This window comes from Mustela nivalis, assembly GCF_964662115.1.
Source record: "Mustela nivalis genome assembly, chromosome: 16".
In the NCBI taxonomy this organism is placed as follows: Eukaryota; Metazoa; Chordata; class Mammalia; order Carnivora; family Mustelidae; genus Mustela; species Mustela nivalis.
In genome coordinates this window covers 67,415,341-67,441,310 of record NC_139035.1, presented here as the reverse complement: position 1 = coordinate 67,441,310, position 25,970 = coordinate 67,415,341, and the positions used below count along the sequence as shown (strand labels likewise).

At 55.8% G+C, this 25,970-nt stretch overlaps 1 protein-coding gene and 2 long non-coding RNA genes across 6 annotated transcripts in view; 1 reads left to right on the top strand and 2 right to left on the bottom strand.

Annotated features, from left to right (window-relative positions):
* The window catches only part of DAP3 (death associated protein 3), a 32,968-nt gene extending 11,094 nt beyond the window's left edge, over positions 1 to 21,874 (top strand). The window contains exons 2-14 of one of the 3 annotated variants that reach the window (XM_082703620.1): positions 7,019 to 7,154; positions 7,258 to 7,389; positions 10,826 to 10,948; positions 12,511 to 12,612; positions 14,698 to 14,954; positions 15,074 to 15,166; positions 15,951 to 16,081; positions 16,751 to 16,831; positions 16,914 to 17,072; positions 17,573 to 17,632; positions 18,147 to 18,236; positions 20,730 to 20,847; positions 21,576 to 21,874. In XM_082703620.1, the coding sequence (XP_082559746.1) occupies positions 10,890 to 10,948; positions 12,511 to 12,612; positions 14,698 to 14,954; positions 15,074 to 15,166; positions 15,951 to 16,081; positions 16,751 to 16,831; positions 16,914 to 17,072; positions 17,573 to 17,632; positions 18,147 to 18,236; positions 20,730 to 20,847; positions 21,576 to 21,661 (1,236 nt within the window). In that variant the 5' untranslated portion in view covers positions 7,019 to 7,154; positions 7,258 to 7,389; positions 10,826 to 10,889 and the 3' untranslated portion in view covers positions 21,662 to 21,874. The remainder of the gene's footprint in view (positions 1 to 7,018; positions 7,155 to 7,257; positions 7,390 to 10,825; positions 10,949 to 12,510; positions 12,613 to 14,697; positions 14,955 to 15,073; positions 15,167 to 15,950; positions 16,082 to 16,750; positions 16,832 to 16,913; positions 17,073 to 17,572; positions 17,633 to 18,146; positions 18,237 to 20,729; positions 20,848 to 21,575) is intronic. The other 2 variants (XM_082703621.1, XM_082703619.1) reach the window with 2 other exon arrangements.
* LOC309850156 lies at positions 14,961 to 25,224 on the bottom strand. 2 transcript variants are annotated; one of them, XR_014304114.1, is made up of 3 exons: positions 23,612 to 25,224; positions 22,765 to 22,911; positions 14,961 to 15,067 (listed from the first exon to the last, which is right to left on the bottom strand). It is a non-coding gene; the product is annotated as an uncharacterized lncRNA (long non-coding RNA). The 2 variants fall into 2 exon arrangements; XR_014304115.1 differs by lacking the exon at positions 14,961 to 15,067 and adding an exon at positions 20,854 to 20,957.
* LOC309850161 lies at positions 18,329 to 20,612 on the bottom strand. Its single transcript, XR_014304120.1, has 2 exons — positions 19,722 to 20,612; positions 18,329 to 19,659 (listed from the first exon to the last, which is right to left on the bottom strand). It is a non-coding gene; the product is annotated as an uncharacterized lncRNA (long non-coding RNA).
* Positions 25,225 to 25,970: the final 746 nt, after the last annotated feature.

The window sequence follows — 25,970 nt, the reverse complement described above, 5'->3', positions numbered from 1 at the left end:
GATCTATAGTAGAATTGCTGGGTCATTTGGAAACTATGTGTTTAATCTTTTGAGGAACTGCGAACCTGTTTTCCAAAGTAGCTGCACATTTTACGGCCCCACCAGCAATGTATGAAGATTCCAGTTTTTCCTCATTCTCCCCAGCACTTGTTACTGTCAGTTCTTTTGGTTTTAGCTATCCTTGTGAGCATAAGGATATAATGTTAGTTTTTATTTCTTTTTTTTTTAAAAGATTTTATTTATTTATTTGACAGACAGAGATCACAAGAAGGCAGAGTGAGAGGGGGGGAAGCGGGGCTCGATCCCAGGAACCTGGGACCATGACCCTAGCCGAAGGCAGAGGCTTTAATCCACTGAGCCACCCAGGCACCCTTCATGTTATGTTTTTTTTTTTTTTTTTTTTTTTTTAAAGATTTTATTTATTAATTTGACAGAGAGAAATCACAAGTAGACGGAGAGGCAGCCAGAGAGAGAGAGAGAGGGAAGCAGGCTCTCTGCTGAGCAGAAAGCCCGATGCGGGACTCGATCCCAGGACTCTGAGATCATGACCTGAGCCGAAGGCAGCGGCTTAACCCACTGAGCCACCCAGGCGCCCCTCATGTTATGTTTTTGATTTGCATTTTCCTAATGACTTATGGCACTGAACATCTTTTCTTGTGCTTATTGGCCATTATGTATCTTTTTTTTTTTTTTAAGATTTTATTTATTTATTTGAGAGAGAGGCAGTGAGAGAGAGCATGAGCATGAAGGTCAGAGGGAGAAGCAGACTCCCCGCGGAGCTGGGAGCCCGATGCAGGATTCCATCCCGGGACTCTGGGATAATGACCCGAGCCGAAAGCAGTTGTCCAACCAACTGAACCACCCACACATCCCTGGCCTTTATATGTCCTATTTGGAGAAATGTCTTTTTAAATTCTAGGCCCATTTTTGAGTTGGTTGCCTTTTTATTGTTGAGCTGTAAAGAGTTCTTTATGTATTATGAGTACAAGTCCTTTATCAGATATGATTTGTGCGTATTTTCTCCCATTCTAGTCTTTCACTTTCTTCATGGTATCCTTTGAAACAGAAATTCTTAATTTTGATAAAGTCCCAAGTATCTGTTCTTCTCACTTGAGTTTTGGTATCACTAGAAAACCCTTGTCTGATACAAGGTCACTTGTATTTAATACGTAAGATTTATTCTTATGTATTCTTTTACAGAGTTTTATTATTTCGGCACTTCCATTCAGGTCTGTATTCTGTTTGCATTACTTTTTGTGTATGATGTGAGGTAGGGGTCCAGCTTAATTTTTTTTTAAGTCAAAGGAAAAGGAGGGTTTCAAACGTGACTGTTTGTTTCCTGGCTCATTCAGGAAACAAATAATACTATGATTCTCTGAAAGATAAAATCCTTAGAGAGAATCAGGCTTTGGTTTTTAGTTTTGTCCTTAACTGATCTTTCTTTCTTTCTTTCTTTCTTTTAAGTTGAAATATAGTCGACACAGTTGCTTTAGTTTCGGGTGTACAACAGAATGTACAACAGAATGTTTCAACAAGGGGGTTTTTTGTTTGTTTTTGAGATTTAATTCATTTTAGAGAGAGAGGGCGAGTGAGCACAAGCGGGTGGAGAGAGAGACTCTCCAGCAGACTCCACGCTGAGTGCGGAGCCCGGGCCAGGCTCCGTCCCACCACCCTGAGGTCATGACCTGAGCTGAAATCACGAGTCGGATACTTGACTGACTGAGCCGATCCCAACAAGTTTATACATTGCTCTGGGCTCACCACAGTGTAGTTGCCATCTGTTACCACACAACGCTATTACTGTCACTGACTATCTCTCTCCGCGCTGTACGTTTTAGTCCCGTGACTGACTTATCCCATAACCGGAAGCCTGTATCTCTCCCTCCCCTTTACCTGTTTTGCTCATCCCTGACCCCTCTCCAGCAATCATCAGTTTGTTCTCCATCGGTTCATTTCTGCTTGTTTGTTCATTCGTTTATTTTGCTTTTAAGATTCCACATATATGTAAATCATATGATATTTGTTTTTCTCTGACATACTCAGTTAGTGTAATACACTCTAGGTCCGTCCATATGGTTGCAGATGACCCGTCCTCATCCTTTTTTTATGAATGAGTAATAGCCCATCTCTCGCACGCACAAACACACACACGTGCGCGCACACACACACACACACACACCCTCCATCACTGGGCATGTGTGCTGCTTCCTTAACTTGGCCACTGTAAGTAATACAGCAGGAAACATAAGGAAGCATGTATCTTTTTGAAGTAGTGTTTTTATATTCTTTGGGTAAATACTTCAGTATAATTATTTTGCCTCTGGATATCTGGCTGTCTTAGCACCGTTTGTTGAAAACATTTTTCTTTCCCCCATTGAGTTGTCTTGGCGTATGTGTTGAAAATCAGCTGATTGTGATGTAAGACTCTTCCTGAGCTCACAGCTACACCCCACTAACTCATGGATGTGGTGGGTCACACGCGTGTCATCTGCCGACATAAGCTGATAGCACACTGTCTTCATTACTGTGGCTTTGTAGTAAGTTTTGAAATCAGGAAACGGGAACCCTCCAACTTTGTTCCCTTTTTTTTCAAGGTTATTTATGCTTTTATGGGTCCATTGCATTTCCATATGAATTTTGAGATCAGCTTGACAATTGCCATAAAAAATGTTGCTGGGATTTTGATAAGTAATGGTATTTTTTATAAAAAAGAGAACTGAGGGGCACCTCGGTGGCTCAATGGGTTAAAGCCTCTGCCATCAGCTCAGGTCATGATCTCAGGGTCCTGGGATCGAGCCCTGCATCGGGCTCTCTGCTAGGCAGGGAGCCTGCTTTTCCCTCTTCCCCTGCCTGCCTCTCTGCCTACTTGTGATCTGTCGAATAAATAAATAAAATCTTTTTTTTTTTTTAAAGATTTTATTTATTTATTTGACAGAGAGAAATCACAAGTAGATGGAGAGGCAGGCAGAGAGAGAGAGAGGGAAGCAGGCTCTCCGCTGAGCAGAGAGCCCGATGTGGGACTCGATCCCAGGACTCTGAGATCATGACCTGAGCCGAAGGCAGCGGCTTAACCCACTGAGCCACCCAGGCGCCCAAATAAATAAAATCTTTTAAAAAGAGAGAGAGAGAACTGATTATTTTAATGAACTGCATTCTCAATGAAACAATGATATGATAGACTGTTTAAAAATAGTCATTCTTGGGGGGGCGCCTGGGTGGCTCAGTGGGTTGAACCTCTGCCTTTGGCTCAGGTCATGATCTCAGGGTCTTGGGATCAGGCCCCGCGTCGGGCTCTCTGCTCAGCAGGGAACCTGCCTTCCCCCTCTCTCTCTGCCTGCATGTGATCTCTGTCTGTCAAATAAATTAAAAAAAAAAAAAAAAGTCACTCTTGGGGTGCCTGGGTGGCTTAGTCCATGAAACATGTGCCTTTGGCTCAGGTCATGATCTCAGTGTCCTGGGATTGAGCCCCTCATCGGGCTCCCTGCTCTGCTGGGGAGTCTGTTTCTCCTGCTGTCTCTGCTCCTCCCCTACTGTGCTCTGTCTCGCTCTCTCAATGTCTCTGTCAAGTAAATAAAATTTTAACAAAAAAGTCACTCTTAAAATATAAAATCTAAAAACAATAGGTCAGGGGCGCCTGGGTGGCTCAGTCGGTTAAAGCCTCTGCTTTCGGCTCAGGACATGGTCCCCGGGTCCTGGGATTGAGTCCCGCATCGGGCTCTCTGCTCGGCGGGGAGCCTGCTTCCCCCTCTCTCTCTGCCTGCCTCTCTGCCTACTTGTGATCTCTGACTGTCAAATAAATAAATAAAATCTTTAAAAAATAATAATAAATAAAAAAATAAAACGATAGGTCATACCAAAAGAGCATTGATAAGTGGGGAAGGAACTTGTACTGGGTAATAATTGCTTTAAAAAACTGTAAGCATTTAGCCAAGAAAAGAAAAAACAGCACAGAACTACACTCAGTTCATCATGTGGGAAATGGCTTGTAAAACCTAAGAGAAGGACTGGGACAGTGAATGGAAGCTGCTGGGAGACATTTCAGCTCAGATTGTGAAAGAATTTTCCAGAAAAGCTGTCTGAAAACTCTGTAGCCTGCCTTCGAGTTCCCCGGACGGGACGTGTTCAGGTGCTCAAGGACGGACACGGCAGGACACACAGTAACTGACGGGACAAGCTGCCGCTCTTAGCAGGTGACCAGGGCGCTCCATCCCCCTTCTTGCCTGGGTATAATAATGTCTCCCTGGTAGTTGTTGGGACATAATGCCTGTACATGGCTCAGTATAGAACCTACTTCTAGAAAATAGTGATTAGGGGCGCCTGGGAGGCTCAGTCGTTACGCGTCCGCCTTCGGCTCAGGTCATGATCCCAGGGTCCTGGGATCGAGCCCCACATCGGGCTCCCTGCTCCACGAGGAGCTTGCTTCTCCCTCTCCGGCTCCCCCTGCTTGTGCTCCCTCTCTCGCTGTCTCTCTGTCAAATAAATAAATCTTTAAAAAAAAAATAGTGATTATTGTTCAAATCAAGGTAGCACTAATTCAGTTCTGCACTAGTTCTGAAGAGTCCAGTTCCTGAGCTAAATCGTCTTAACCGGTAGACTCTCGGCTTCTCTCTCCACGAAGGCCGCTCCATAGGAGTTTTGCCCTCACGGCAGAGGCGAGTGACAGCCCCCAGGTCTTCCCTGGATGACTGGTTAGACACCTCCTTACCATGGCACAGGGTCGAACGACACACAGCCTGGGGGTGCCTGGGAAGTCGGGATGAGTGAAAAAAGCCGGTATCAAAGGCAGCGTCCCGTCCGTGTCCTTCATAGGATGTCTCCGAAGTGACGCGGTGCCAGGAGTGGAGAGCAGGGGACTAGTCGCCAGGGGTCCGGTGCGGGGGGTCTCCGAGGCGATAACGGGAGGAAACATCCCGCACACGAGCTCGTCGGGCGACCTTCAGCTGCAGGCGGCTCTACAGTGAGCGCAGCAGAACAAGTTCAGTTTGCAGAACAGACTGGTTTCTGCGGCCGCTGCCGTCCGGGGCAGCCGAGGGCTCCGGGGTCGGGCGCTTCCCGGGTCCCTGTCCGCGCGCCTCGGAGCTTCCTGTGAGGGGCTCGCACCCGGGGGGGTGGGGGGGGGCGTCGGCGCGTCTTCATCGGGGCAGCAGCAAATCCTGACCGACGGTGGGGAGCGGGGACCCCTGCCCGGCACCCTGGGAAAGGCTTCGGCCTCCGAAAGTGGCTCGTCTCCGGGCTCTCTGCGTCCCGCATTTAAAGCAACGCCTGGGGTCAGAGGACTCTTCTGTCTTGGGAGAGAACTGGGCAATTTAGCTTGGATTTTTCCATCACTCCTTCGTGGCGTTTGTGGTGAAATATGCAGAATGTCAGATTTACCGTCATTTCCAGCGTGCGGGTCCACGAGGTCACACCCGCCTTCCCGTGCGACCGTCACCACCATCCGTCCCCAGAATTGTCGTCTCGCACACGGGTCTGTTCCCCTCGGGGCCCGGGTCGGGCCCAGCCCCAGCGGCCGGTGGTGAGCCGCGCGCCTGCCCTGCGCACCTGCCAGCGACCCTGGAGACCTGAAAGGACACTCCGTCCCCGGAGTGTTCGAGCAGTGGCGGCCGTGAGCCTCTGTCCCGCGCCGCCCTGACCTGTACGTGCCCAAAAGCGGGCCCGGCCAGGCCGCCTCGGCTTCCCCGCGGCTGTAGGAGCCGCTCTGCGAACGCGAGTTTGGAAAGACCAGGAAACATGGTTTCGCGCAGGCGGTTTGCTGGGAGATCAGCCTCCGGAAACTCTCCACCTCCCCCCTGGCTTTTAGAGGAACTTCCATTCGTTCTTTCCGTATTTATGTATCTGAGAGACAGGGCACGAGCATGTGCGTCGGCAGGCGGGGCGGAGGGACAGGAAGAGAGACCCTCCGCAGACGCGGGGTCGGTGTCGGCACCGCGGGTCACGACCTGAGCCACAACCGAGTCAGATGCTCGGCCGCGGAGCCACCAGGCGCCCCTGAAGTAACTTCTGTTACCTGTGTGTGTGCGCGCGTGCGTGTCCTTTCCCTTTAAAAAGCCGTGGGAGCTATTGAAGGATTCGAAGCAAGACTTCGGTGGAAACAATGGATTGGAGAAGCTCGCGCTGGGCGCCCGCAGACCGACACCGCCGTGTGGGCACAGCTGCTAGTGTCCAGGGGTGGCGCGGATTCCGTTTTCCTGACCAGCATTTCTCATACTGTCTAAAACCCGGCCAGGGTCATGACCCCAGCGGCCACAGGGGCACCTGGGGGAAGAGTGGACCTTAGGACCATGTCATCTGCTCTTTTCTCTCCGGGACCCATGCCCCCGTCAAAGCTACTGCCCACAGCTGTCTGTACTGGGGTGCACTGGGGCAGCAGGGTTGGGCGGGCCAGACGTTGCTGGAGTCACACTGGGGTCCTAAGTTTGGAGTCGAGAAAGAGGAGGCTGAGTGAAGGGCTCGGGGCTAGCGAGGAGCCGATGTGGAGGGTTAGGATGGGCGTGGCAGGTAGCGGTTGTGGATGGGGAAAATAAATAAATAAAAGAATAATGAAATAAAGTTAGTACGATAAGCTCCCGTACCCGTAACCCAGCGCTGGAAACCACGCGCGCCCAGCCTCGCCCTCGCCGCCTCTGCTCTGCCCGGGGTGTCCTTCACCTCTGTCCTTGGGTCTCGCTCCGTCGCACATGTGCCCGGGCGATGAATGAGGGCGTGCGGTTCCCAACGGTACGCCCGTGACATGACGTGTAGACGCGTGCGCTCACACAGCCGGTTTTCCGAGATGCCTCAGTGTCCCGCGTGTAACCGCGGTCGCGACTCTCACTGCCGTGTGGGGTCTCACGGTGGCCGCTTCTGTTAATCCGCTCCTGTCAGCGGGTGCTTGGGCTCTGTACGGTGACCAGCGTTACACGTAGCTCCCAGTGCACGCGTACGTGTTCTTCTGGAGTCAGTACCCAGGAGAAGAACACATGGGTCATAGACCTGTACATTTTCAACTTTATAAGGTAACACCAGATGTGTTTTCTAGGATGATTGTGCCCCCGCCCCCCAACAGTGTCCCATCCGTGCCCCTGCCGTGCTGCGCAGCTTCTGGCACGGTTCCTGTTGTCTTGGCCGCTTTCCCCAGCACCGTGTCTGAGTGGTGTCTCATCGTTCCCTGACTTGTAATGAGAATGAAAATCTTTTCATGGGTTTACTAGCCATTTGTTTCAGGTTCTGTGAAATGTCTCACTTGTGTTTTCTGCTCCTTTCTTGGTCCCTCTTCAGGCGCTCCGTGTGTGCTCTGGGCGACATCCGTGCGCCGTCTGCTGCCCAGGTGCGGCCCACCACTTCAGTCTGCCTGAGCTCGCAGCCATGATGCTGAACAGGGTGACAAGGCTTGTCCCCAGGGCCTGGCAGGTGAGTCCCGGCTGACCTCGCTGCTCCGTGCACATTGTCTCTAGGTGGAACTGTAGATTCTAGATGGATTCTCCCAGTCCAGAGTGACGCGCTCTGGAGGGTGGCTGCTGCCTAGGCCTTCCGTTGACTTCTGCTCTCGAGGGGCCACTCCGAGCCTCTGCTCCCGGAGTCTGGCCTTGTAAATAGCCTCGTTGGAGAATTGACACTTAAAAAAGAAACAGCTGAGGGGCGCCTGGGTAGCTCAGTGGGTTAATAAAGCCTCTGCCTTCGGCTCAGGTCATGATCCCAGGCTCCTGGGATCAAGCCCTCCATCAGGCTCTCCACTCAGTGGGAGGACTACTTCTCTTCCTCTCTCTCTGCCTGCCTCTCCGCCTACTTGTGATCTCTGTCTGTCAAATAAGTAAATAAAATCTTAAAAAAAAAAAAAAAGAAATAGCTGAATAAGCTCGACTGCAGTTACCTTTATTAACTGTTGTTAACATCTCATTGGATTGATGATTATCCCCCTTAATGAAGTATTTGAAAGAAAAATTAAGTTGCTTCCTTAGACTTTTGGCATCTGACAGCTGAATAAAATAGTAAAATCCCATATAAAAACTGCCCTTGCATTGCTCTGCTTCGTTCACTGAGCAGCTGTTTCCTCAGTACCTTCGGGACTCAGACAGCTCATTGCGCATCCATGGGTGCGATTCGCTGGGCCGTGGTACGTGCCCGGCACAGTGCTAAGTGCTTCGTCTCGTTGCGTCTCCGTGACGGGGCAGGGGCCGGCAGGAAACATCTTCGTTACACAGAGACAGAAAGTGAGCAGTAGCCAGGCTGGGCCGACCGCCCGCAGCGACACCCCAGGGGCTGCGGGGCCCAGGCTTTCATCACAAGGCCTGTGGCCTCAAGCGCTGTGCTTCTGGCCCTTTTATGGTCACGGTTCTCCTGGATATCGGAAGCCAGAGACAGAGTCAGGGTTCCCCGAGTTTGTGGGGCCTGCAGAGAGCACCCCAAGACTCGCGTCCCAAAGGGTGAGAGCCCCAGGAGGGCTCCATCCCTTCTGTCTCGGCCTCTGCCACCCGTGAGACCGTCTAGAGGATGGGCCCTTCCCTCCATAGAACTCTTTTTCCCAGGGGTTCGTGATAAAGCTTGTAGATGTGAAATGACCCATTATTAGGAAATAGAAAAGAAACAAGGATCAGCGATAAATTCGAGCCTCCGACTATTGGCACTGAGAGGCTGAAGTCTGTTCCTGATGGCAGACGAGAACAGCCTGAGCCCGCGGCAGCCGGCAGTCTGAGAATTTTGTGCTTCTTGTAGATTGATTTAAAGTCACCTTGCTGAGGTCGCGGGTGCCGCTCTTTCAGGAACTGTCTGGTTTTCGTTCTGGAGCTGTGCGGAGGCAATGGCGCGCGGGCAGCCTCCCCGGAGACGCAAGACTGTCTGGGCGAGGCCATATGTAACATTGTAAGGAGTAAGGAATCCATTTTGCTAGGGCGTAATTTGCTGCAAAAAGCATTTAACTAAAAGAAAAATCAGAGGATTTGTGTAGAAATACCACCACCTTGTGGCCCTTGAATATCTGTAATTTTCTGTTACTTTTATTTGGGGCTTTGTCTCCTGTAGCCGGGAGCCCACCGGGGTGCAGCCGCTCGGGGCGTGGCGGTCAGACCCCCGTTCCCATGCCCCGCGCACTCATCAGCTCTGCACAGCCAGGGTGGCTGCGGGTGCTGCGGCTGTTCTGGCTTGGGGTTTTTTTGTCTGTTTTCTTTTTTTTTTTTTTTTTTTTTTTTTTTTTTTTTAAAGATTTTATTTATTTATTTGACAGAGAGAGAAATCACAAGTAGGCGGAGAGTCAGGCAGAGAGAGAGAGAAGCAGGCTCCCGCTGAGCAAAGAGCCCGATGCGGGGCTCGATCCCAGGACACTGAGATCATGACCCGAGCCGAAGGCAGCGGCTTAATCCACTGAGCCACCCAGGCGCCCCTGTCTGTTTTCTTTTTTTAAGATTTTTATTTATTCATCAGAGAGAGAACAGCAGGCAGAGGGGGCCGCAGGCTCCTCCCCAAGCAGGGAGCCTGATGCGGGCTCGATTTCAGGGCCCTGGGACCATGACCTGAGCCGAAGGCAGACGCTTCGCCCAGCGAGCGCCCCGGCGGCCCGGATGTCGCAGACGCTCAGTGTCGCTCTTGCTCTTGCCGCGTTTCCGAGATGGTTTGGGATGCAGGTGGGGTGCCGAGTCAGCACGTTGATGCTAAGGTTTAAACGATTCTTTTGCTCAGAAAAATTATACCCATTTAAGTTCTTTAACAACTTTCTAACCGGTATTTTCTCCTCTAAACCTTGACTCTTCGTCTTTCCTAGTCCCAAAGATTTATCCTCCCTAATAACATGTTTACCCACCAGCTAATCAGACAGCACGGCCAAGGGGCGCCTGGCCAGTCGGTTGGGAGAGTGTGTGACTCTTGATCTCAGGGTCGGGGGTTCGAGCCCCACGTTTGGGCTGTAGAGATGACCTAAAATAAAGGAACATAAAAAGAAAAAGAAAGCATGGCTCATCCCTGCCGCTGTCAGGTCTCAGACTCGGCATGAGAACCAAGGCCACGGTGCCGACCTCACCTGCCTTTCGGGTTGTGTGTAAACTCGGGTTCCCAGCCATATTGAGCTGGCGTCTCCTTCTGCCTGAGGCCCGTTATCCTTCAGCTCAGTTTGGGGGTTCTCCGGGCAGTGGTTTCTCAGCCTTGCCTCCCGAAATCCATAGCCCAACCAGTGGTTCAGGGGCGGCTTCCTCCCACTTAGCTGGAGGCATCCTCAGTCAGAGTCTTTATTCCAGGCCCCAGCAGCAGGACAAGGACTGCGAGCATGTCCTGATACCTGTTTCGTGGGAGCCCCGCCTGGGCCCCGTGAGAACAGAGGTGGCTGCGATCACTGCCCGGCCGCCGGGTGCCGTGAGCCAGAGTGCAGGAGCGTGTTCCAGGCTGCCAGCAGCCGTGCCTGGCTCCGGAGCCTTCTCTAGCAGATGGCTTTGCGTCCGTGGGGGACGGAGCCCAGCCCCAGCAACACAGCAGATTCAGAGGGTGGACCACGTGATTGTATGTAGAGAACTGGACGAATAAAGGTTCCTTGCACATAACGCTAAACTGTGTATTAGTGAATTTCCCTGTCGTAGATGGGGCTCGAAACCTCCCTTTTGTAGCATAAAAAGCCTGCAAATCCCAGGGCACCTGGGTGGCTCAGTGCGTTAAGCCTCTACCTTTGGATCAGGTCATGATCTCGGGGTCCTGGGATCAAGTCCCGCGTCGGCCTCCCTGCTTGGCGGGGAGCCTGCTTCTGCCTCTCCCTCTGCATCTTCCCTACACACGTCATGCTCAATCTCAAATAAGTAAATACGTCTTTAAAAGAAAAAGAAGAAAAAAGCCTGCTAATTCCGAAACATTACCATGGTTTCTTTTATAGTTGGACCCTGGACATTTTTTGCACGGGGGGCCCCAGGGCCCCCAAGGCCTTGCGGTTCACCTGGATGACCGGGTTCTGGATGAGACCCCCAGAGCCGGTTCCCGCCCCAGCGAGGACGACCCGGTGAGTCGCTCGTGAGCGTGCGGATTTATTTCCGGTCTTGCAGGTCGTGTTGCCGTCATTTTATGTATCAGGAGACGCAGCAGCCAGGTCTGCCTGCGGTCGGCGCCCCCAGGACAGATGGGGAGTCCGGATGGGCCCCTCGGGCAGGCCAGTCCACACGGGGTTGACCCCCTGCCGCTGAGGGCCCCCGTGTTGCTGGGTTCTGCCGGGCAGGGGGCGGGCCCAGCCCTTCGGAGCTCCGCGGGGGAGTTTCTGGTCTCCCAATGCGGTGTGGCCGGACGTGGCCCGAGTGACCCGACAGGAGCAAAGCTGCTTTACTGCCACAAGCAGGCGGCGGGGGCTTTACAAAATAAGAATCTGTAAGTAAGTGTAAGCGGAACAGTAAGTAGAATCTGTAATAAGTGTAAGCGGAACAGTAAGTAGAATCTGTAGCGAGTGTAAGCGGGACAGTAAGTAGAATCTGTAGCGAGTGTAAGCGGGACAGTAAGTAGAATCTGTAGCGAGTGTAAGCGACAGTAAGTAGAATCTGTAGCGAGTGTAAGCGGGACAGTAAGTAGAATCTGTAGCGAGTGTAAGCGAACAGTAAGTAGAATCTGTAGCGAGTGTAAGCGGGACAGTAAGTAGAATCTGTAGCGAGTGTAAGCGGGACAGTAAGTAGAATCTGTAGCGAGTGTAAGCGACAGTAAGTAGAATCTGTAGCGAGTGTAAGCGGACAGTAAGTAGAATCTGTAGCGAGTGTAAGCGGGACAGTAAGTAGAATCTGTAGCGAGTGTAAGCGAAAAGTGAAGACGCAAGACAAAGGGAAGCCACAGAAACGGGGCCACCGGCGTCGATCGCGGGGAGTCCGCGCGCCCGGGTCGCAGGGCTGGCGCCAGAGGGCCCGGTCCTGCCGCTGGCCTGTCCGCCCGCTGCCCGCCGCCCTGGCAGCGCCTCCCGCTGTCAGGAGGGGCCGTGTCGGGGGTCTGTCCGCGGCCAGGCGGGGTCGCGGTTTCGCCTTCCCGGGCTCCACGAAGGCCGCCCTGACGGGGCCGTGGGTCGGGGTGAACGGGTGAAGGGGGCGGGGGACGCGGGGCCCGGGCCCCCTCAGCCCGCACAGGGCCATGGGAGGGGAGCGGGTCTCTGGAGCCAGGATGGCGGCGCGGCACCCCCTGCTTCCGGAAGTTTCTGAGTTGAACAGGGAAGTCACTGAGGCGCTGCTTAGCTTCCCGTGGCAGGGGAGCCCCCCTGTGGCGGGTTCCTCAGGTTTCCATGGACACGGCGGCCTGCAGATCTGTCGTGTGCCCGGAGCCTCTCCACGCCCCGCACAGAAGATTCCAGATGGCGGGAGTCGTGTCCCTGCCGCGTGCCACCACCCCCACTCCCGCACGCGGGGCTCACGCTGCCGAGCAGCCGGTGTCTCACGGTGGCCGACCGCCAGCCCCTCCGGGCCGGCCTGACGAGCAGACGGCCTCTTTTCCCGCCCTGAGGTGTGAAGTGTCCTCGATGCGGTCGTGGGCCCTTCCCACCGCTGTGACGTGTCGCAGGCACGGCCCGTAGCAGCTGTGGCGTCTCTTGTTTCCCAGGCTGGGGCCGGCGAGCAGCGCGAGGGCCGCCACTACCGCATCCCCCTGCAGGACCTGCCGACCGTCTTCCCCCACGGCCTGCCCCGTCGCTTCGACCTGCAGGTGCTCGCCGGCGGGGGGGCGGGGGCCGGGGCCGTGGGGACGGGAGGAGCCGGAGTCTGCGCGCGGGACGATCCGCGGGCTGGCGGCGCGGGGCGGGCGGAGTATTGGCCCATGGCCAGAACCCTGCTCGGGTCCCCGTGTTACTCACCCGCAGCTTTCCAGGACGTTTGTCGCTCAAATAATCGTTCACCGGTGGGTCTCAGGCTGGCCTTAGCAAAACGCCATGAGAAAGTGAGCTGTGGGGCACGAAATCATCATCTCTCCTGAGCCAGACAGAAGTGGGATCTGGATTAGAGGCTTTAATGTCCTTTATTGTCCTGGATTTTCAGGAAACTTCCACCCAAACACGTACTCTTGGGTTGCTTTGTAGCCGCTGGAAATGCCTGATGAACTGCAGGCCTGCAGCTGCTTTGCTGTCGTTTTCTTGGGTGTTTTTTTCTTTTAAGATTTTTCTTTCACTCATTTGACAGGGAGAGAGGGAAGACCAGCAGGGGGAGTGGGAGACAGAGAAGGCAGAACAGGGAGTCCGATGCGGGGCTCAACCCCAGGACCCCGGGATCGTGACCTGAGCCGAAGGCAGGTTAAGGCCTTAACCCCCCAGGCGCCCTGCCAGCCTGGTTTGTTGGCCCAGTTGGCTTCTGACCCCTCCTGCTGCTCTGCTCTCAGCCTCGGAGACCCCCTGCTCAGCGAAAGGGCAGACTGGATCGCGCATGTGACGTTTAGCTTCAGAGGCAGAGGATGCCATCCCTTCCGCATCCTTTAGTTCAAAAAATTCGGCGAGACACCAGTAAGGGAGCGCATGCTAGACCACGAGGAGCCTTGTCAGCACCGCAGAACCGGGGCGGAGGGCCTGGGATTTGGAAACGGGACGCAGCCGGGAGAATCTGGGGTGGGGGCGCTTCAGCCGTGGATGCTGGCGGCCCCCGTCCTGCTCCGGCCCCGCGACCGTCTCCAGTCGCTTCCCGGCTGGCCTGACCACCAGGGCTGTGGAGGGAATTACTCATACATTCCTTCCATAATTTCCTTTTACATGAAGGCCAGCGCCCTCCCCACTGTTTGTGTATTTTAGCGCTGTCATGTTGCCTAATATGGCATTTCTGTTTTAATATCTCTGTCACATTTACGGAGGTTTCACTTTCAATTAAGTTTGAATTTGCCTGTCAAGTCCTTCAATTCAGCCGTACGGTTAGGATTTCTTTAAAAATATCAACACTATTGGGGCGCCTGGTGGCTTCGACTCTTGGTTTTGGCTCAGGTCATGATCTCAGGGTCGTGGGATCGAGCCCCCATGCTGGGCTCAGCGGAGAGTCTGCTTCTCCCTCTGCCTGTCCCCAACTTGTGCCTGCTCGCTCTGTCAAGTAAATCGTTAAAAACAGAAGATAGCAACACAAGTTTAATCCTTATTTACTTGTAGATCGTGCTTGTTAGGTATTTGATCTTACTAAGAAACATCATGAAGGGGCGCCTTCATCATGAACGTGGCTCCGTGGGTTAAGCCTCTGCCTTCGGCTCAGGTCATGCTCTCCGGGTCTTCGGATCGAGCCCCGCATCGGGCTCTCTGCTCAGCGGGAGCCTGCTTCCCCCTCTTTCTCTGCCTGCCTCTCTGCCTACTTGTGATCTCTGTCTGTCAAATAAATAAATAAAATCTTTAAACAAAAAAAAAGAGAGAAAGAAAAAAAGAAGCATCATGAAATCCTTTATCTGCAGATTCCCGTCCCGTGCATCAGCGCGCCCCAGGGTGTCCACCGGAGTGTTCCTGGTGACAAAAAGGGACTGAAACTTTTGTGTCCGTTCTCTGGCATCCAGGGTGGCTTGTGGGGTCCCTGGTCACACCTGCTCCTGAGCTGTCACATATGTGTTTCTAGAGAAAAGTCCAAATACTCCTAAGAATTAGCTAAAAATAGATTTAAATGAATTGACATTCATTCAGCACTTAGCATGTGTCAAATACCTCGTGAAGCATTTTACCTTCTTTCAGTGAGTTAGTCCTGGGTGGTTTGCGGAGCGTGTGACAAGGTGCCCGCGGTCGCCTGTAGATTTCCATGTCGTTAACAAATCCGCAGACGGGGACTGCTGTGTTAGCAGGAGTCAGCTGGAGCCTGGGGTGCACCTTGCACCCAGTGGCCCAGCCTCGCCCGAGCGGACAGGGGCTGGGCGTGCAGCGGGGCCCTCTGGCCGCCGGGTCTGCTCCGCGCCCCTCGCCCCAGCCCGCCCTGCTTCCCGCGTCTGCCAGGTGAAGACCTTCCACGAAGCCTGCCTGATGGTGAGGAGGCCGGCCCTGGAGCTCTTGCGGTACCTGGACGGCACCAATTTCGCTCACCCGGCCGTGCGGTACGTGCTCTGTATCCTTTGCCGCCTGCCGGAGTGTCCTCACTGATGACGGGAGAGGGGCGGGCAGCGGCCCTCTGCTGACAGGCCGGAGCCCTTGTGGTGAGGTTTTCCTTGACCGCAGCTGCTTTAGATGGGGAGAAGGGGACAGGAAAAACCCTCAGTCTCTGCCATGTTATTCATTTCTGTGCCAAACGGGACTGGCTGGTTGTGCACGTTCCCGACGGTAAGGAGGCCCTCTCCTCCCTGCTGGGGTGCGGGCGCTGGGCTGCGGCTCGGGGAGCGGCCGGTGGAGCTCGCCCGGCCTGACAGTCGCGGTCACCCCAGGCCGGTTGCATGTGACAAGAGATGTGGCGAACAGCTCCCGAGAGCCGCTTGATAGTAAGAATGGAGTGTTTGGGGGCCACCTGGGTGGCTCCGTCGGCTGAGTGTCCCGGTCTTGGTTATGGCCCCAGTCGTGGTCTCAGGGCCCTGGGATCGAGCCCCACATCGGGCTCCCTGCTCAGCGGGAAGTTTGCTTTTTCCCTCTCCCGCTCCCCCTGGCCGTTCTCTCTCTCTCTCTCTCTCTCTTTCTCTGTTAAAGTAAAAATAAAAACTGGGAATCTGGTGATCTGTCACCCTGCGGCGTGCCTCGGGCACAAACTGCAGTGCTGGTGACCTCAGCGGGACCAGCATGGCCTCTAAGGCCAGAGGGCGTTAAGGAACACACGGCTGATGCCCGGACGCACGATGTACACTTGCCCGTCCCCTTGCACAGCGTCGCACAGTGACGCCGCGAGTGGGTCTTCCCTTCCCTCTCGTCCTCCGGTCCCGGCGCTTCCCCTCGCCCGCCGGCCCGGCTCGCAGGAAGGCCCCAGCCCGCGGGAGGTCGTCGTAGTCCGTGCCAGGGTCCGAGGTCCCCGGCGGCCTCTCCAGCGCGGGGCGGGGCGGGGCGGGCGCGAGGCGGGGGCGTCCAGAGCGGATCGGTCACTGCCCGGCTTCCTCCCGCGTCTGTGCGTCTGTCTCCGCAGCTCACCTGTGGGTGAAGAGCTGCCGGGGCCTGCTGCGGTCGGCCTACAACAGGCAGCGCTTCGACCAGCCCGTGGAGGCGTCCGGCTGGCTCAAGAGCTTCAAAACGGCCAACGAGCATTTCCTGAGTCAGGTGAGGAGCCTCCAGAAGCCCGGCGCGCCGCTGCGCGCGTGGACGCGATCCTGGTGCCTTGAGCTCGGGTGACCCTGGAGAGCGGGTGCTGCGGTGGGACCGCCAGGCCCTCCTGTCCCCGCCGCGTTCGGCGCGGAGGCACAAGCTGGCGTCGCATCCGTGGGACCTGACACGCCGTCCCCGAGAAAGTGAGACTTTCCCCCCAGGCAAAGTCAAGGCCACACGGATTCCCTGACTCGTCCCAGGCTACAGCCGCAGACCCTCTAAAGCCCATTTCCAGCCACAGCGTTTTCTCCTGATCAAGGTCTTCTTTGGAACCAGAAATGTACTGGGGGCATCATTCTCTGCTCTGGTGATTCTTCGATACAGTCTCTAGGCTGCGAGTTTCGACTCTGGACACAAGTCAGGGTCACCTGGGAGCTTGTGCCGGTGTCAGGCTGCCAAGGCCTCGTCCCGGCGTCTGTAGTCAGGAGCCCAGCGGCTTCCGTTCTTAACGCTCTAGGTAGAAAAGGTCACCTAGAAAGCGGTCACCTCTCTCCCGGAGTTGCTCACGGGGCTTGAAAAACAGATTAAAACTCACTCCTAACAGCCTGACCCTCCTACCTACGCACTACGGATGGGCTTATCTTCGGCTAAATAGCCTTTCTCTGGTTTTCATGTTGTTTTTAGATAAAAATTCAGGAGACATACATGTGGAATAAGCGAGAAAGCACCGAGAAAGGCCGGCCTCTGGGAGAAGTGGTTGAGCAGGTACAGAGTAGACCGGGGCGGGTCCCGCCGTCCAGGCAGAGGCCTCTCCTGGGCCCCAAGCCCCTGCCTCTCTCCCCTGCAGGGCCTGACGCGGGTGAAGAATGCCACGGATGCCGTTGGCATCGTTCTCAAAGAACTCAAGAGTCAGAGCTGCTCGGGTGCTTTCCGTCTCCTGGTGGCGGTGGATGGAGTCAATGCTCTCTGGGGAAGGACCACGCTGGAGAGAGAAGATAAGAGCCTGGTAGGACACCAGCATTTCTCTGTCACTGACCACGGGTGCCGCCGTGCGTGCGCCGGGGCGAGGCCTGTAGCCCGTGCACGTTTGCTCGCCTTGGGAGCATGTGAATTAAAACACAGCATAAAAATGGCACCGGGGGGCGGGGAGCGTGCAAACTCAGGGTTGGGGGGGTGGTTGCAAATGAACCCCCGCCCTGGGAGCTGGGTTTTGGCCATTGCTCTTGGCGCTGTGCTTTCAGAACGAGGCTAAGTGACTCGGTTTCCATAGCGTGGCGGCCGGAGCACCTAGCCTCGGAGCACGCGACAGCAGCGGTGTGGGGAAGGGGCGGTGCTCTCCCCCCGTGGCTGGTTTTCATCAGAAACCGGGCAGGGGGTGCGGGGGGCCGAGGCTGGCAGCCACCAGCCACTGAGCTTATGTAGCCGTGCGGGAAGCTCTAGTTGTGGCCAGTCGTTTGCAAAGCTTGGCCTGACCTCTGTCCCTCCCCGCCTGCTGGCGGCATGCAGATGGCCCCCGAGGAGCTGGCGCTTGTGCACAGCCTGAGGAAGATGGTGCGAAACGACTGGGTGAGTGTCCGGACCACCTGCTGCTTGTCAGTCTCTGAGTTCAGGGACAGAAAGTTCCTCATTTAAAGTGTCTGTGTTTAGGGGCGCCTGGGGGGGCTCAGTTCTTAAGGATCTGCCTTTGGGTCAGGTCATGATCTCAGGGTCCTGGGATCGAGCCCTGCATTGGGCTCCCTGCTCGGCGGGGAGTCTGCTTCCCCCTCTCGTGGTACCTCTTTTTCTCAAATAAGTAAATAAAATCTTTAAAAATAAATTAACTCTATGTATTTGGTTGGCAATCTCCCCACTGGCTTGGGAACGGGCCTTGTTTGTGTGTATCGGAGAGCACCTCCGCACCTGCCCGGCCCTGGGAAGCTCGCCGCTCCCCGGGAGCTCGCACGGCCGCACGTGCTCAGAGCCGGGCCCAGACCAGGGACCTGCTCAGTTGCCATTTGCCTGTCCTAAAAATCCAGATGACGACAACGCATTTTCCTGTCCGCCCCCTTCTCTTCCCCCGGCCTCTCGGCCTCTCTTCCAGCACGGAGGCGCCGTGGTGTTGGCGCTGAGCCAGACCGGGTCCCTCTTCACGCCGCGGATGGCCTATCTGCCGCAGGAGCTGCTGGGAAAGGTCCGGTCACCAGAACATCAGGTTCCCCCTAGATAGTCGGTCTGTCTGATGAGCCTTTTGTTTTGGGGGGTTGGTTTTTTTTTTAAACATAATTATAGACTTGGAGAAAAACCGTATTCGTTTCTGACTTCACCCAGATTCCTGAAGTGGTAACGCTTTTCCATGTTGGCTTTATTCTTCTCCATCTGCTTTTCTCCCCGAGTTCTGTGACAGTGACCTGAGACATGCTGCAAGCTTCTAATGATTGCCTGAAATCAGACATTCCAGATCCAGAATCTACGGCACAATGATTAAAATCACGGATCTGGCACCGATAAGTTCTGGCACCTGGTCTTTAGGACGTCCTGTGGTCTTGCCCGCTCCCCCAGTGTCACGCACAGAAACAGTCTTGGTCCATGCGTCCCCTCGACTGTCCTGGTCTGTTGGTCTCTCTCAATCTGGGACAGCACCTGCCAGTCCCAGGGGATTCTGCGGCTCGTCCGCCGCTGACCCTGGATGGCGTCTCTCAGCAGCCGCCACAGTGAACCCTGAACACTTGGTTCGGGGCCGCGCATCTGCTTTGTCCTGCTTTGTCCTCGGTGAAGACGCTGTGGTGGCCATCTTGCTCCCTGGCTACCCCTTGCACTCCTGACAGCTTGGACGTCCGTCCGTGTGCCTTCCGAAACCCAGCGGTGGTGCTGGCAGATAGTTCCCAGCTCCCACGTTTCTCCCACACACGTGGGTTGGCTTTCCATTACGTGTAAGAACTTTCCTGGCCTTCCCACGCTTACTTGTCTCAGCGTGGCCACGCAGACGCCTCTTCCACTGTTGTTCTCCGTTCTGGCGCTTAAACGACGGCAGATTTGGCCAGCAGACACCCCTTCGGACTGGCTTCAGTGTGCTTTTCCCACACCCCCATCCTTCTCGACCCCTGGCTTTACTTGTGGGCGAGGAGCGTGGGCGTTCCACACTCACCCGGTACTTTCCACACCCAGGCCCAGAACCAGCCACTGCTCAGGCAGCCCTGGTTCGTTGTAGAGGACAGCGGTATGTGGACACCAGGTCCCGGGGCCGGGGGTACCGGGGGGCAGAACAGGCGACTCTTGATCTCAGGGTCATGAGGTCAAACTCCTAGAACACCTTGGGTATTGAACCTTTATTCATTTAAAGATTTTATGTATTTAATTGACAGAGCAGGCACAGACTAGGAGGGCGGGGCCCATCAGGCCGACTGTGGCCAGCAGGGACCCCGGGATCATGACTTGAGCCAAAGGTAGACGCTTCACCAACTGAACCACCCAGGCACCCCTGGAGGCTACTTTTATTTTTTATATTTTTGAAAAGATTTTATTTATTTGACAGAGAGATACAGAGCAAAAGTAGGCAGAGCAGCAGGGAGAGGGGGAAGCGGGCTCTCTGCTGAGCAGGGAACCCGATATGGGGGCTCGATCCCAGGACCCTGGACCCACGAACCAACGGAGTCACCCAGGCCCCCATAGAGCATACTTTAAAACAAAATGTTTAAAATAGGGCCCCTTTAGGGCACCTGGGTTGCTCAGTGGGTTAAGGTCTTCAGCTCAGGTCATGATTTCGGGGTCCTGGGGATTGAGCCCCACATCGGCAGGGAGCCTGCTTCCCCCCCTCTCTCTCTACCTGCCTGCTTGTGATCTCTCTCTCTATCAAATAAGTTAAGTCTTAGAAAAAATAAAATAGGCTGCCTTCTTCAGGAGGTAGAACTGAATTCCCCCCACTGTCTTGAGCATGGGCTGGATTTAGACTCCAGGACCCGAGTGCTGTGTGCTTCCCACGTCTGGGCGGTCCCCTCCTCGACGCCCCCAGGGCAGTGTGAGAACCCAGGACACAGGATTCCCGCCTTCACACACGCACGCGCATGCTCTGGGCACGCGTCCTCACATGCACACCCACACACGACTCTACGTTCCCTGATTCCTGTGAAACCCCCTTGAGTTCGGGTGATACCGCCCGCAGCGCAGCCTCCCCTCTGCCCCATTCTGCGTGCGTGAGCCGCGTCCCGGCTCAGCCATCACCTCTCCGGGTTTGGCCTGGCCCTGGGGCGCAGCCCGAGCTCCGGGCTTTTGTCGTCCTGGGCGGGGTCGTTGGTCCAGGTGCTCTGCTCAGGAGTGAGCTCGGTCCCTGGTCCCTTCGTTGTTGTGCTTGCAAGCTGCACTGCGGTTTGGTGACGGACTAGTTTCAGTGGGGGCCGGTTAGTGGCTTATCACTGCCCTTGTTTTGTTTGTGAACTAAGTGGCTTGACTACTGAAGGCAGAACTGTAAACAAAGGAGTTGTCACTATGTCTGCACAGCAGGTGGCAGCTCCCCCGTGGGCATCATCACCCTGGCACAAGGACCATGCAGGAGGCCACGCGCGACAGTGGCCAGCTGCCGTCGTGGCGCCTGTGTGCGGCAGGGTGGCCAAGAGCAAGGAGCAGAGAAGGAAAGCGGGCACCTTGGACGCGCTGAGGTCAGGTCACTGAACGGTTCTTCCTTCTCCAGGAAGGATTTGATGCCTTGGACCCCTTTGTTCCCATCCTGGTCTCCAACTACAGCCCAGAGGAGTTTGAGCGCTGCATTCAGTACTACCTGGAGAACAGCTGGCTGCAGCATGAGAAAGGTTGGTTCTCGAGTTTCTGCTCACGGAGCCCCCTCAAGTCAGAGCCTTGATGTCTTCCCACGGCAGCGGCCTGCGTGGTCTTTCTCCCTTTTTCTCGACTTCTCTCTGGCCTATCAGACGGCAAGAAAGGTGGCGGTGGGGGGGGGGGGCAGTTACTAGACGGTGCGTTTCTTCCCACCACCTCACGTCGGTCTAGAATAAGCGGCTCGGGCTCGAAGCCCAGCCCTGGATGTGAGTGAGGCCCGCCGGCGCCAGGCCAGACCCACGCTCCGCCCATCCCGCTCTGTGGACACGGCGCCTTCGGCCGCACACCGCAGCCTTGACCCCGGCCCAGGCACAGGCAAGCGGAGCAGAGGCCGTGGTGGTCCTGTCCCTGGGCGAGAGTGAGCCAGCGGCCGTGGAGGACATCACCAGGGACTGGAGGGAAGGGCGGCTGCAGCATCGGTGGGCCGGGGGCCGCGGCGCGGAGATTTCTGAGGGGGTCGGCGTGCGACAAAGTCTGAAAGGCCGGGTGAGGTTCTTGGAGCAGAGGGAGACGTGCTGGAGTGCAGAGGAACAGAGACGGACAGAATAGTCGCTTGCTGAGAGAAAGGATCTAGAAGCGGGGTCTCCGGGAGCGGTCGTCACATTCCAACACCGTCTGGAGCACGTAGCCTCTGCGCACAGAATCTTCTGGGGCGCACGGCACTGCCGACAGCACTGCCAGCTGTGTGTCTCCCCCGCTCTAGCTCAGACAGAAGAAGGGAAAAAGGAGCTGCTGTTCCTGAGTGACGCCAACCCCGGGCAGCTGGAGCGGCTCTGCGCCTACCTTTGAGCCACGTCCCAGACCGCACGGAGGACGGGGGGTGCTGCCCGTCCCGGACGCTGCCAGACCCGACGCTGCTGGGACGAGTCCGCTCCGGCCTCCAGTGAAGACGGACATTAGTGCCCTGCAGTGTCCTCTTGTTCCTGAAACCAGTTTATTAGGTGGGGTTCTCAGATTGTAAGTAATTACGGTCTTTCCGTTAAATAAAGTATCTTTCTTAAAGTGTTGTGTGAGATTTGTAAGACGGAAAGAGCCTTCAGTCGGCCAAATCGAGTTTCTCCAGTGTTCTGCTTGTGAGGGGTCCGCAGCGGCCGGACTGCAGCAACGTCCACTAGTTCTACCTTCCAGACCGAATTCAGGTCCGGAGACTGAGACCCGCCCCGACGTTCTCCCTCCGAGGACCTGGCGCCGCGCGGACGGAGGGCAGGAGGGATGCCGTCCTCCCACGCTCGTGTGCGCCGGCCGGCGGGGATTTGAGGAAACAGTGACCCCGGTCAGCTGTGGCCCTGCGTTCCCGGACCCACCCCCATGGGAGGACTCGCGTCCGCGCCCCCCACGCCCGCTCACTGGCCGCCTCCAGGCCCCGCAGCCCCCAGCCTGCTGGTGTCCTCTGCCCTGGAAGGTCCGGGGCTTGGTGAGCACTGACCCCCACGGTGGGTGTAAAGCGCCTCACGCGTGGGCGGCCGCTACCCCGCAGGGCCTGATGCCGTAGCGCTTTAGCTGGGGAGCGGCCACGGCCGGGATGGTCCGAGGACGTGCATCAGCACGTTCCCGCACAGTGCGCTTCCCCACGCGAGGCCGCCCGCACGGCTCCCTCAGAACCCGACCCTTGCCCTGACCCAGTCCTCCGTGAGGTCGGCTGGTCACCCTCAGCCCCGGAAGGCGGGAGGCTCATTCCGAACCACGACACGCGCCCCCTCCCAACCTCACCAACCGTGACCGGTCGGGTCTTCAGCTTCATGGCCCCAAGGTCAAATGCCTTCATTCTCTCTGTCCTCACAGGCTGCCGTCACACCCACCACCTCGTGTTCGAGCTCCTCCCTGCATTTGCCCGTCTCCCGACTCCCCACACCCCTGCCTCCCCCCTCGACCCCCTGCGCAGGGCCACTGACCCGAGCTGCCCTGCAGCGGCTCGCTGGGCGGCTTCCCTGCGCCTTCGTCCCTGCCGCTCAGCCACGTTCAGCCCACAGAGACGCGCGAGTCGCGGGTATCGCCTCCTTTCCTCCTCCTCTTCTAGAAGCAACTTCCGTTACCGAAATCTAGAGAGGAAAGTCCACACATAAATAAGATTTCACCTATTCATTGGACAGAGAGAGAGATCACAAGTAGGCAGAGAGGCAGGCAGAGAGAGAGAGGGAAGCAGGCTCCCCGCTGAGCAGAGAGCCCGACGCGGGGCTTGATCCCAGGACCCTGAGATCCTGACCTGAGCCGAAGGCCGCGGCTTAACCCACTGAGCCACCCAGCCCCAAAATCTTTTTTTAAAAAAGAAAAATACAGGGGCGCCTGGGTGGCTCAGTGGGTTAAGCCGCTGCCTTCGGCTCAGGTCATGATCTGAGTCCTGGGATCGAGCCCCGCATCGGGCTCTCTGCTCAGCAGGGAAATAAAAAAGGAAAATACAAAGTGCACTGTCCTTATTTTCAGATGACGTAATCCTGTATAAAGAAAAACTTAAGAAGTATCAAAAACATCTCCCAGAGCTAGAACTAAGGTCGTCAAGGTCACAACAACACAAAAGCCAACCTCATTTCTCATTCTAGCAGTGAAATAGGCAAAATGGAAATCATGGAAGTAATTCTATTCAAAATAGCAGGAAATAAAGTATGTAGCTGTTTTAATGGAAGAACTCCAAAATTACACACCAAAACCGATAAAACACTACTGAGGGAAATTAAAGAGGTTCTAAATCCACAGGAAGAGAATCTGACAGTAGTGCACGATGTCCATTGACCCCAGACGGACCTTACAGACCATTCAATCGGAGTCACGACTACAGCCGACCGCTTTGCAAAAATTGGCAACTGACCCTGAAGTTCATCCAGAAACCAACACAAGCTAGAATAGTTCAAATGATTTTTAAATAAGCAAACTGGGAAGACTTACTCTCCCTTTTTACAAAGTATCATACAAAGCTACAGTGACCAAGACAGGGCGGTACTGGCATACGGGGAGGCGTGAGGTCAGTCTGTGAAACCACATGGTGAATCCAGATACGAACCGTGTATTTAAGGTCGGCTGCTTTCCAACCAAGATGTCAGGACAATTTATTGGGGAAAAAATCCTCAACAAACCATGCTAAGACAGTTGGTAATAATGGACACCCGAAAAGATGAATTTGGGCCACTGCTTCACATCAGACACTCAAAACGGAGCAAGGAGCCAAGCGTACGAACTATAAAACATTTAGAAGAACAAAAGGGGTGTCTGGGGGGCTCAGCTGGTTACGCGACTGACTCGGTTTCAACTCAGTCATGACTTCAGGGTCATTAGATCGAGCCCTGCTTCGGACTCTGCACCCAGCAAGGATTCTGCTTGAGATGCTCTCCCGTCCCCCCCTCTGATACTCCCCCTGCTCACATACACCACTTGCTCGCGCTCTCTCAAATCAGTAAAATCCTAAAAACAAAATTGGGGTACTTGCCTGGCTCAGTAGGGCCTTGAACTCTTGATCTCAGGGTCATGAGTTTGAGCCCCACCTTGGGTGCACAGCGTACGTTTAAAAAAAAAAAAGAAACAGATTATAAATGACTACAAAATCTTCATGACATTTCATTAGACAAAAATTTCTTCTATTTAATGTCAAAGAGGTGGTCCATACAAGAAAATGTGATAGAGCAGACAATCAAAATCTAAAATTTTTATTTTTCAAAAGATATTATTGAGAAAATGAGGAAAAGCTACAGACTGGGAGAATAGATCTGGAGTTCATCTGTCAGAATAAACAACTATCCCTCATCGGTGAGAGAAGAGAGTGTACAAGTCGGTGAACGGACTGAGTGGACGTTTTGGACAGTCTGCGCGCAGCTCTGCGTCCCCGGCGTTGGGGACCACGAGATCCCGAGCGGGGTGAGAGGCCACGGCCCAGCCCCGGGGCGGCCAAAGGGCAAGTTGGGGAGGGCGTGGGGACACAGGAACCCTCACACTTTGCCAGTGGAAATAAACGACAGAAATACAAAGTTTCTAACTCGTGTCCACTTTAGAAAAGAGAGTCCTGGTTTCTCAAAACCTTAGAGCAGGAGCAGCAGGGGCAGCAGGGGCCGGCTCTGGCCCCGGGCACCTCCCGCGGGTGCAGCTCCGCAATCACCCGAGCGGGCCACCCAGACAGACGCTGCCGCCCGGGCGCCTCCAGCCCACTCAGACCCCGGCACAAGAGACCCCCGCGGAACGAATCCCACCAGAGAGCCGGAGTCCATCCCGAAGGGGCAGGTGGGCGGTTGCCGCAGCGGGCAGGAAGGGCATGGGCCGCAGCCCCGCCGGAGACCCTCGGAGGATGAGAAGGTCTGCGGGCGCCGCCTCCCGCTTCCTCCTCGCCCCCAGGCCCCCGCCCAGCGCCCCCAGGGCCCCGGGGCCCTCGCGGTGGCCCTCGCGGTGGCCCTCGCGGGCATTGCCCCGAGGAGGCGCTCGCACGGGTGTGGTCTTCAAGAGACAAATCCTACCTGCAAGTAAAAAGTCAAAAAACCCCAAAGGAAGCTGGTTCATCTGTCTCCGCACAAGCAGAGCAGACGTGGAGATAAAACGACGGACGCGCTACAGCGGCAGAGGGTCCCGCTCATCAGAAAGACGAGACTATCCCGCCACGGGACGTGCCTCGGAACCGGAGGGAACCAAACCCTAAGAGACCTTTAGTCTCAGGAAAAGAACGGAGGGTCGCCAGGGGCGGGGGTGGGAGGGCTGGGCCGTGGGGTGACGGGCACTGGGGAGGCCCGTGAAGCGCGACCCCGACCCCTCGGGCAACAGCCTGCGCGTTAATCACAACAAGAGAAAGATAAAGCAATAGACAGTGCGCCCCGACTCTACAGCCTCCGGAAACAGAAGCGGAGCAGGCGCGGGGCTCGGGCCCAGGACCCCAGAGCACGACCCGAGCGGAAGGCAGCGGCTGTGGCCAGGGAGCCCCGGGCGCCCCCTCGGCCCAGACCCCTCAGATCTCCGCGGGCAGAAGACACTGCCCTGCACAGCCCGGCGTCATTCCGCACCCGACGAGTCCCCCGCCGGGCCGCCCGCGTGGCTCCGCGGGGGACACTCCGGCGAGCCCACGCCCGGCCGAGGCCGCCCCTCGGCGCCCCGCACGTCCGCTCGGCGACCCCGGCGCCCGCCCCCGCGA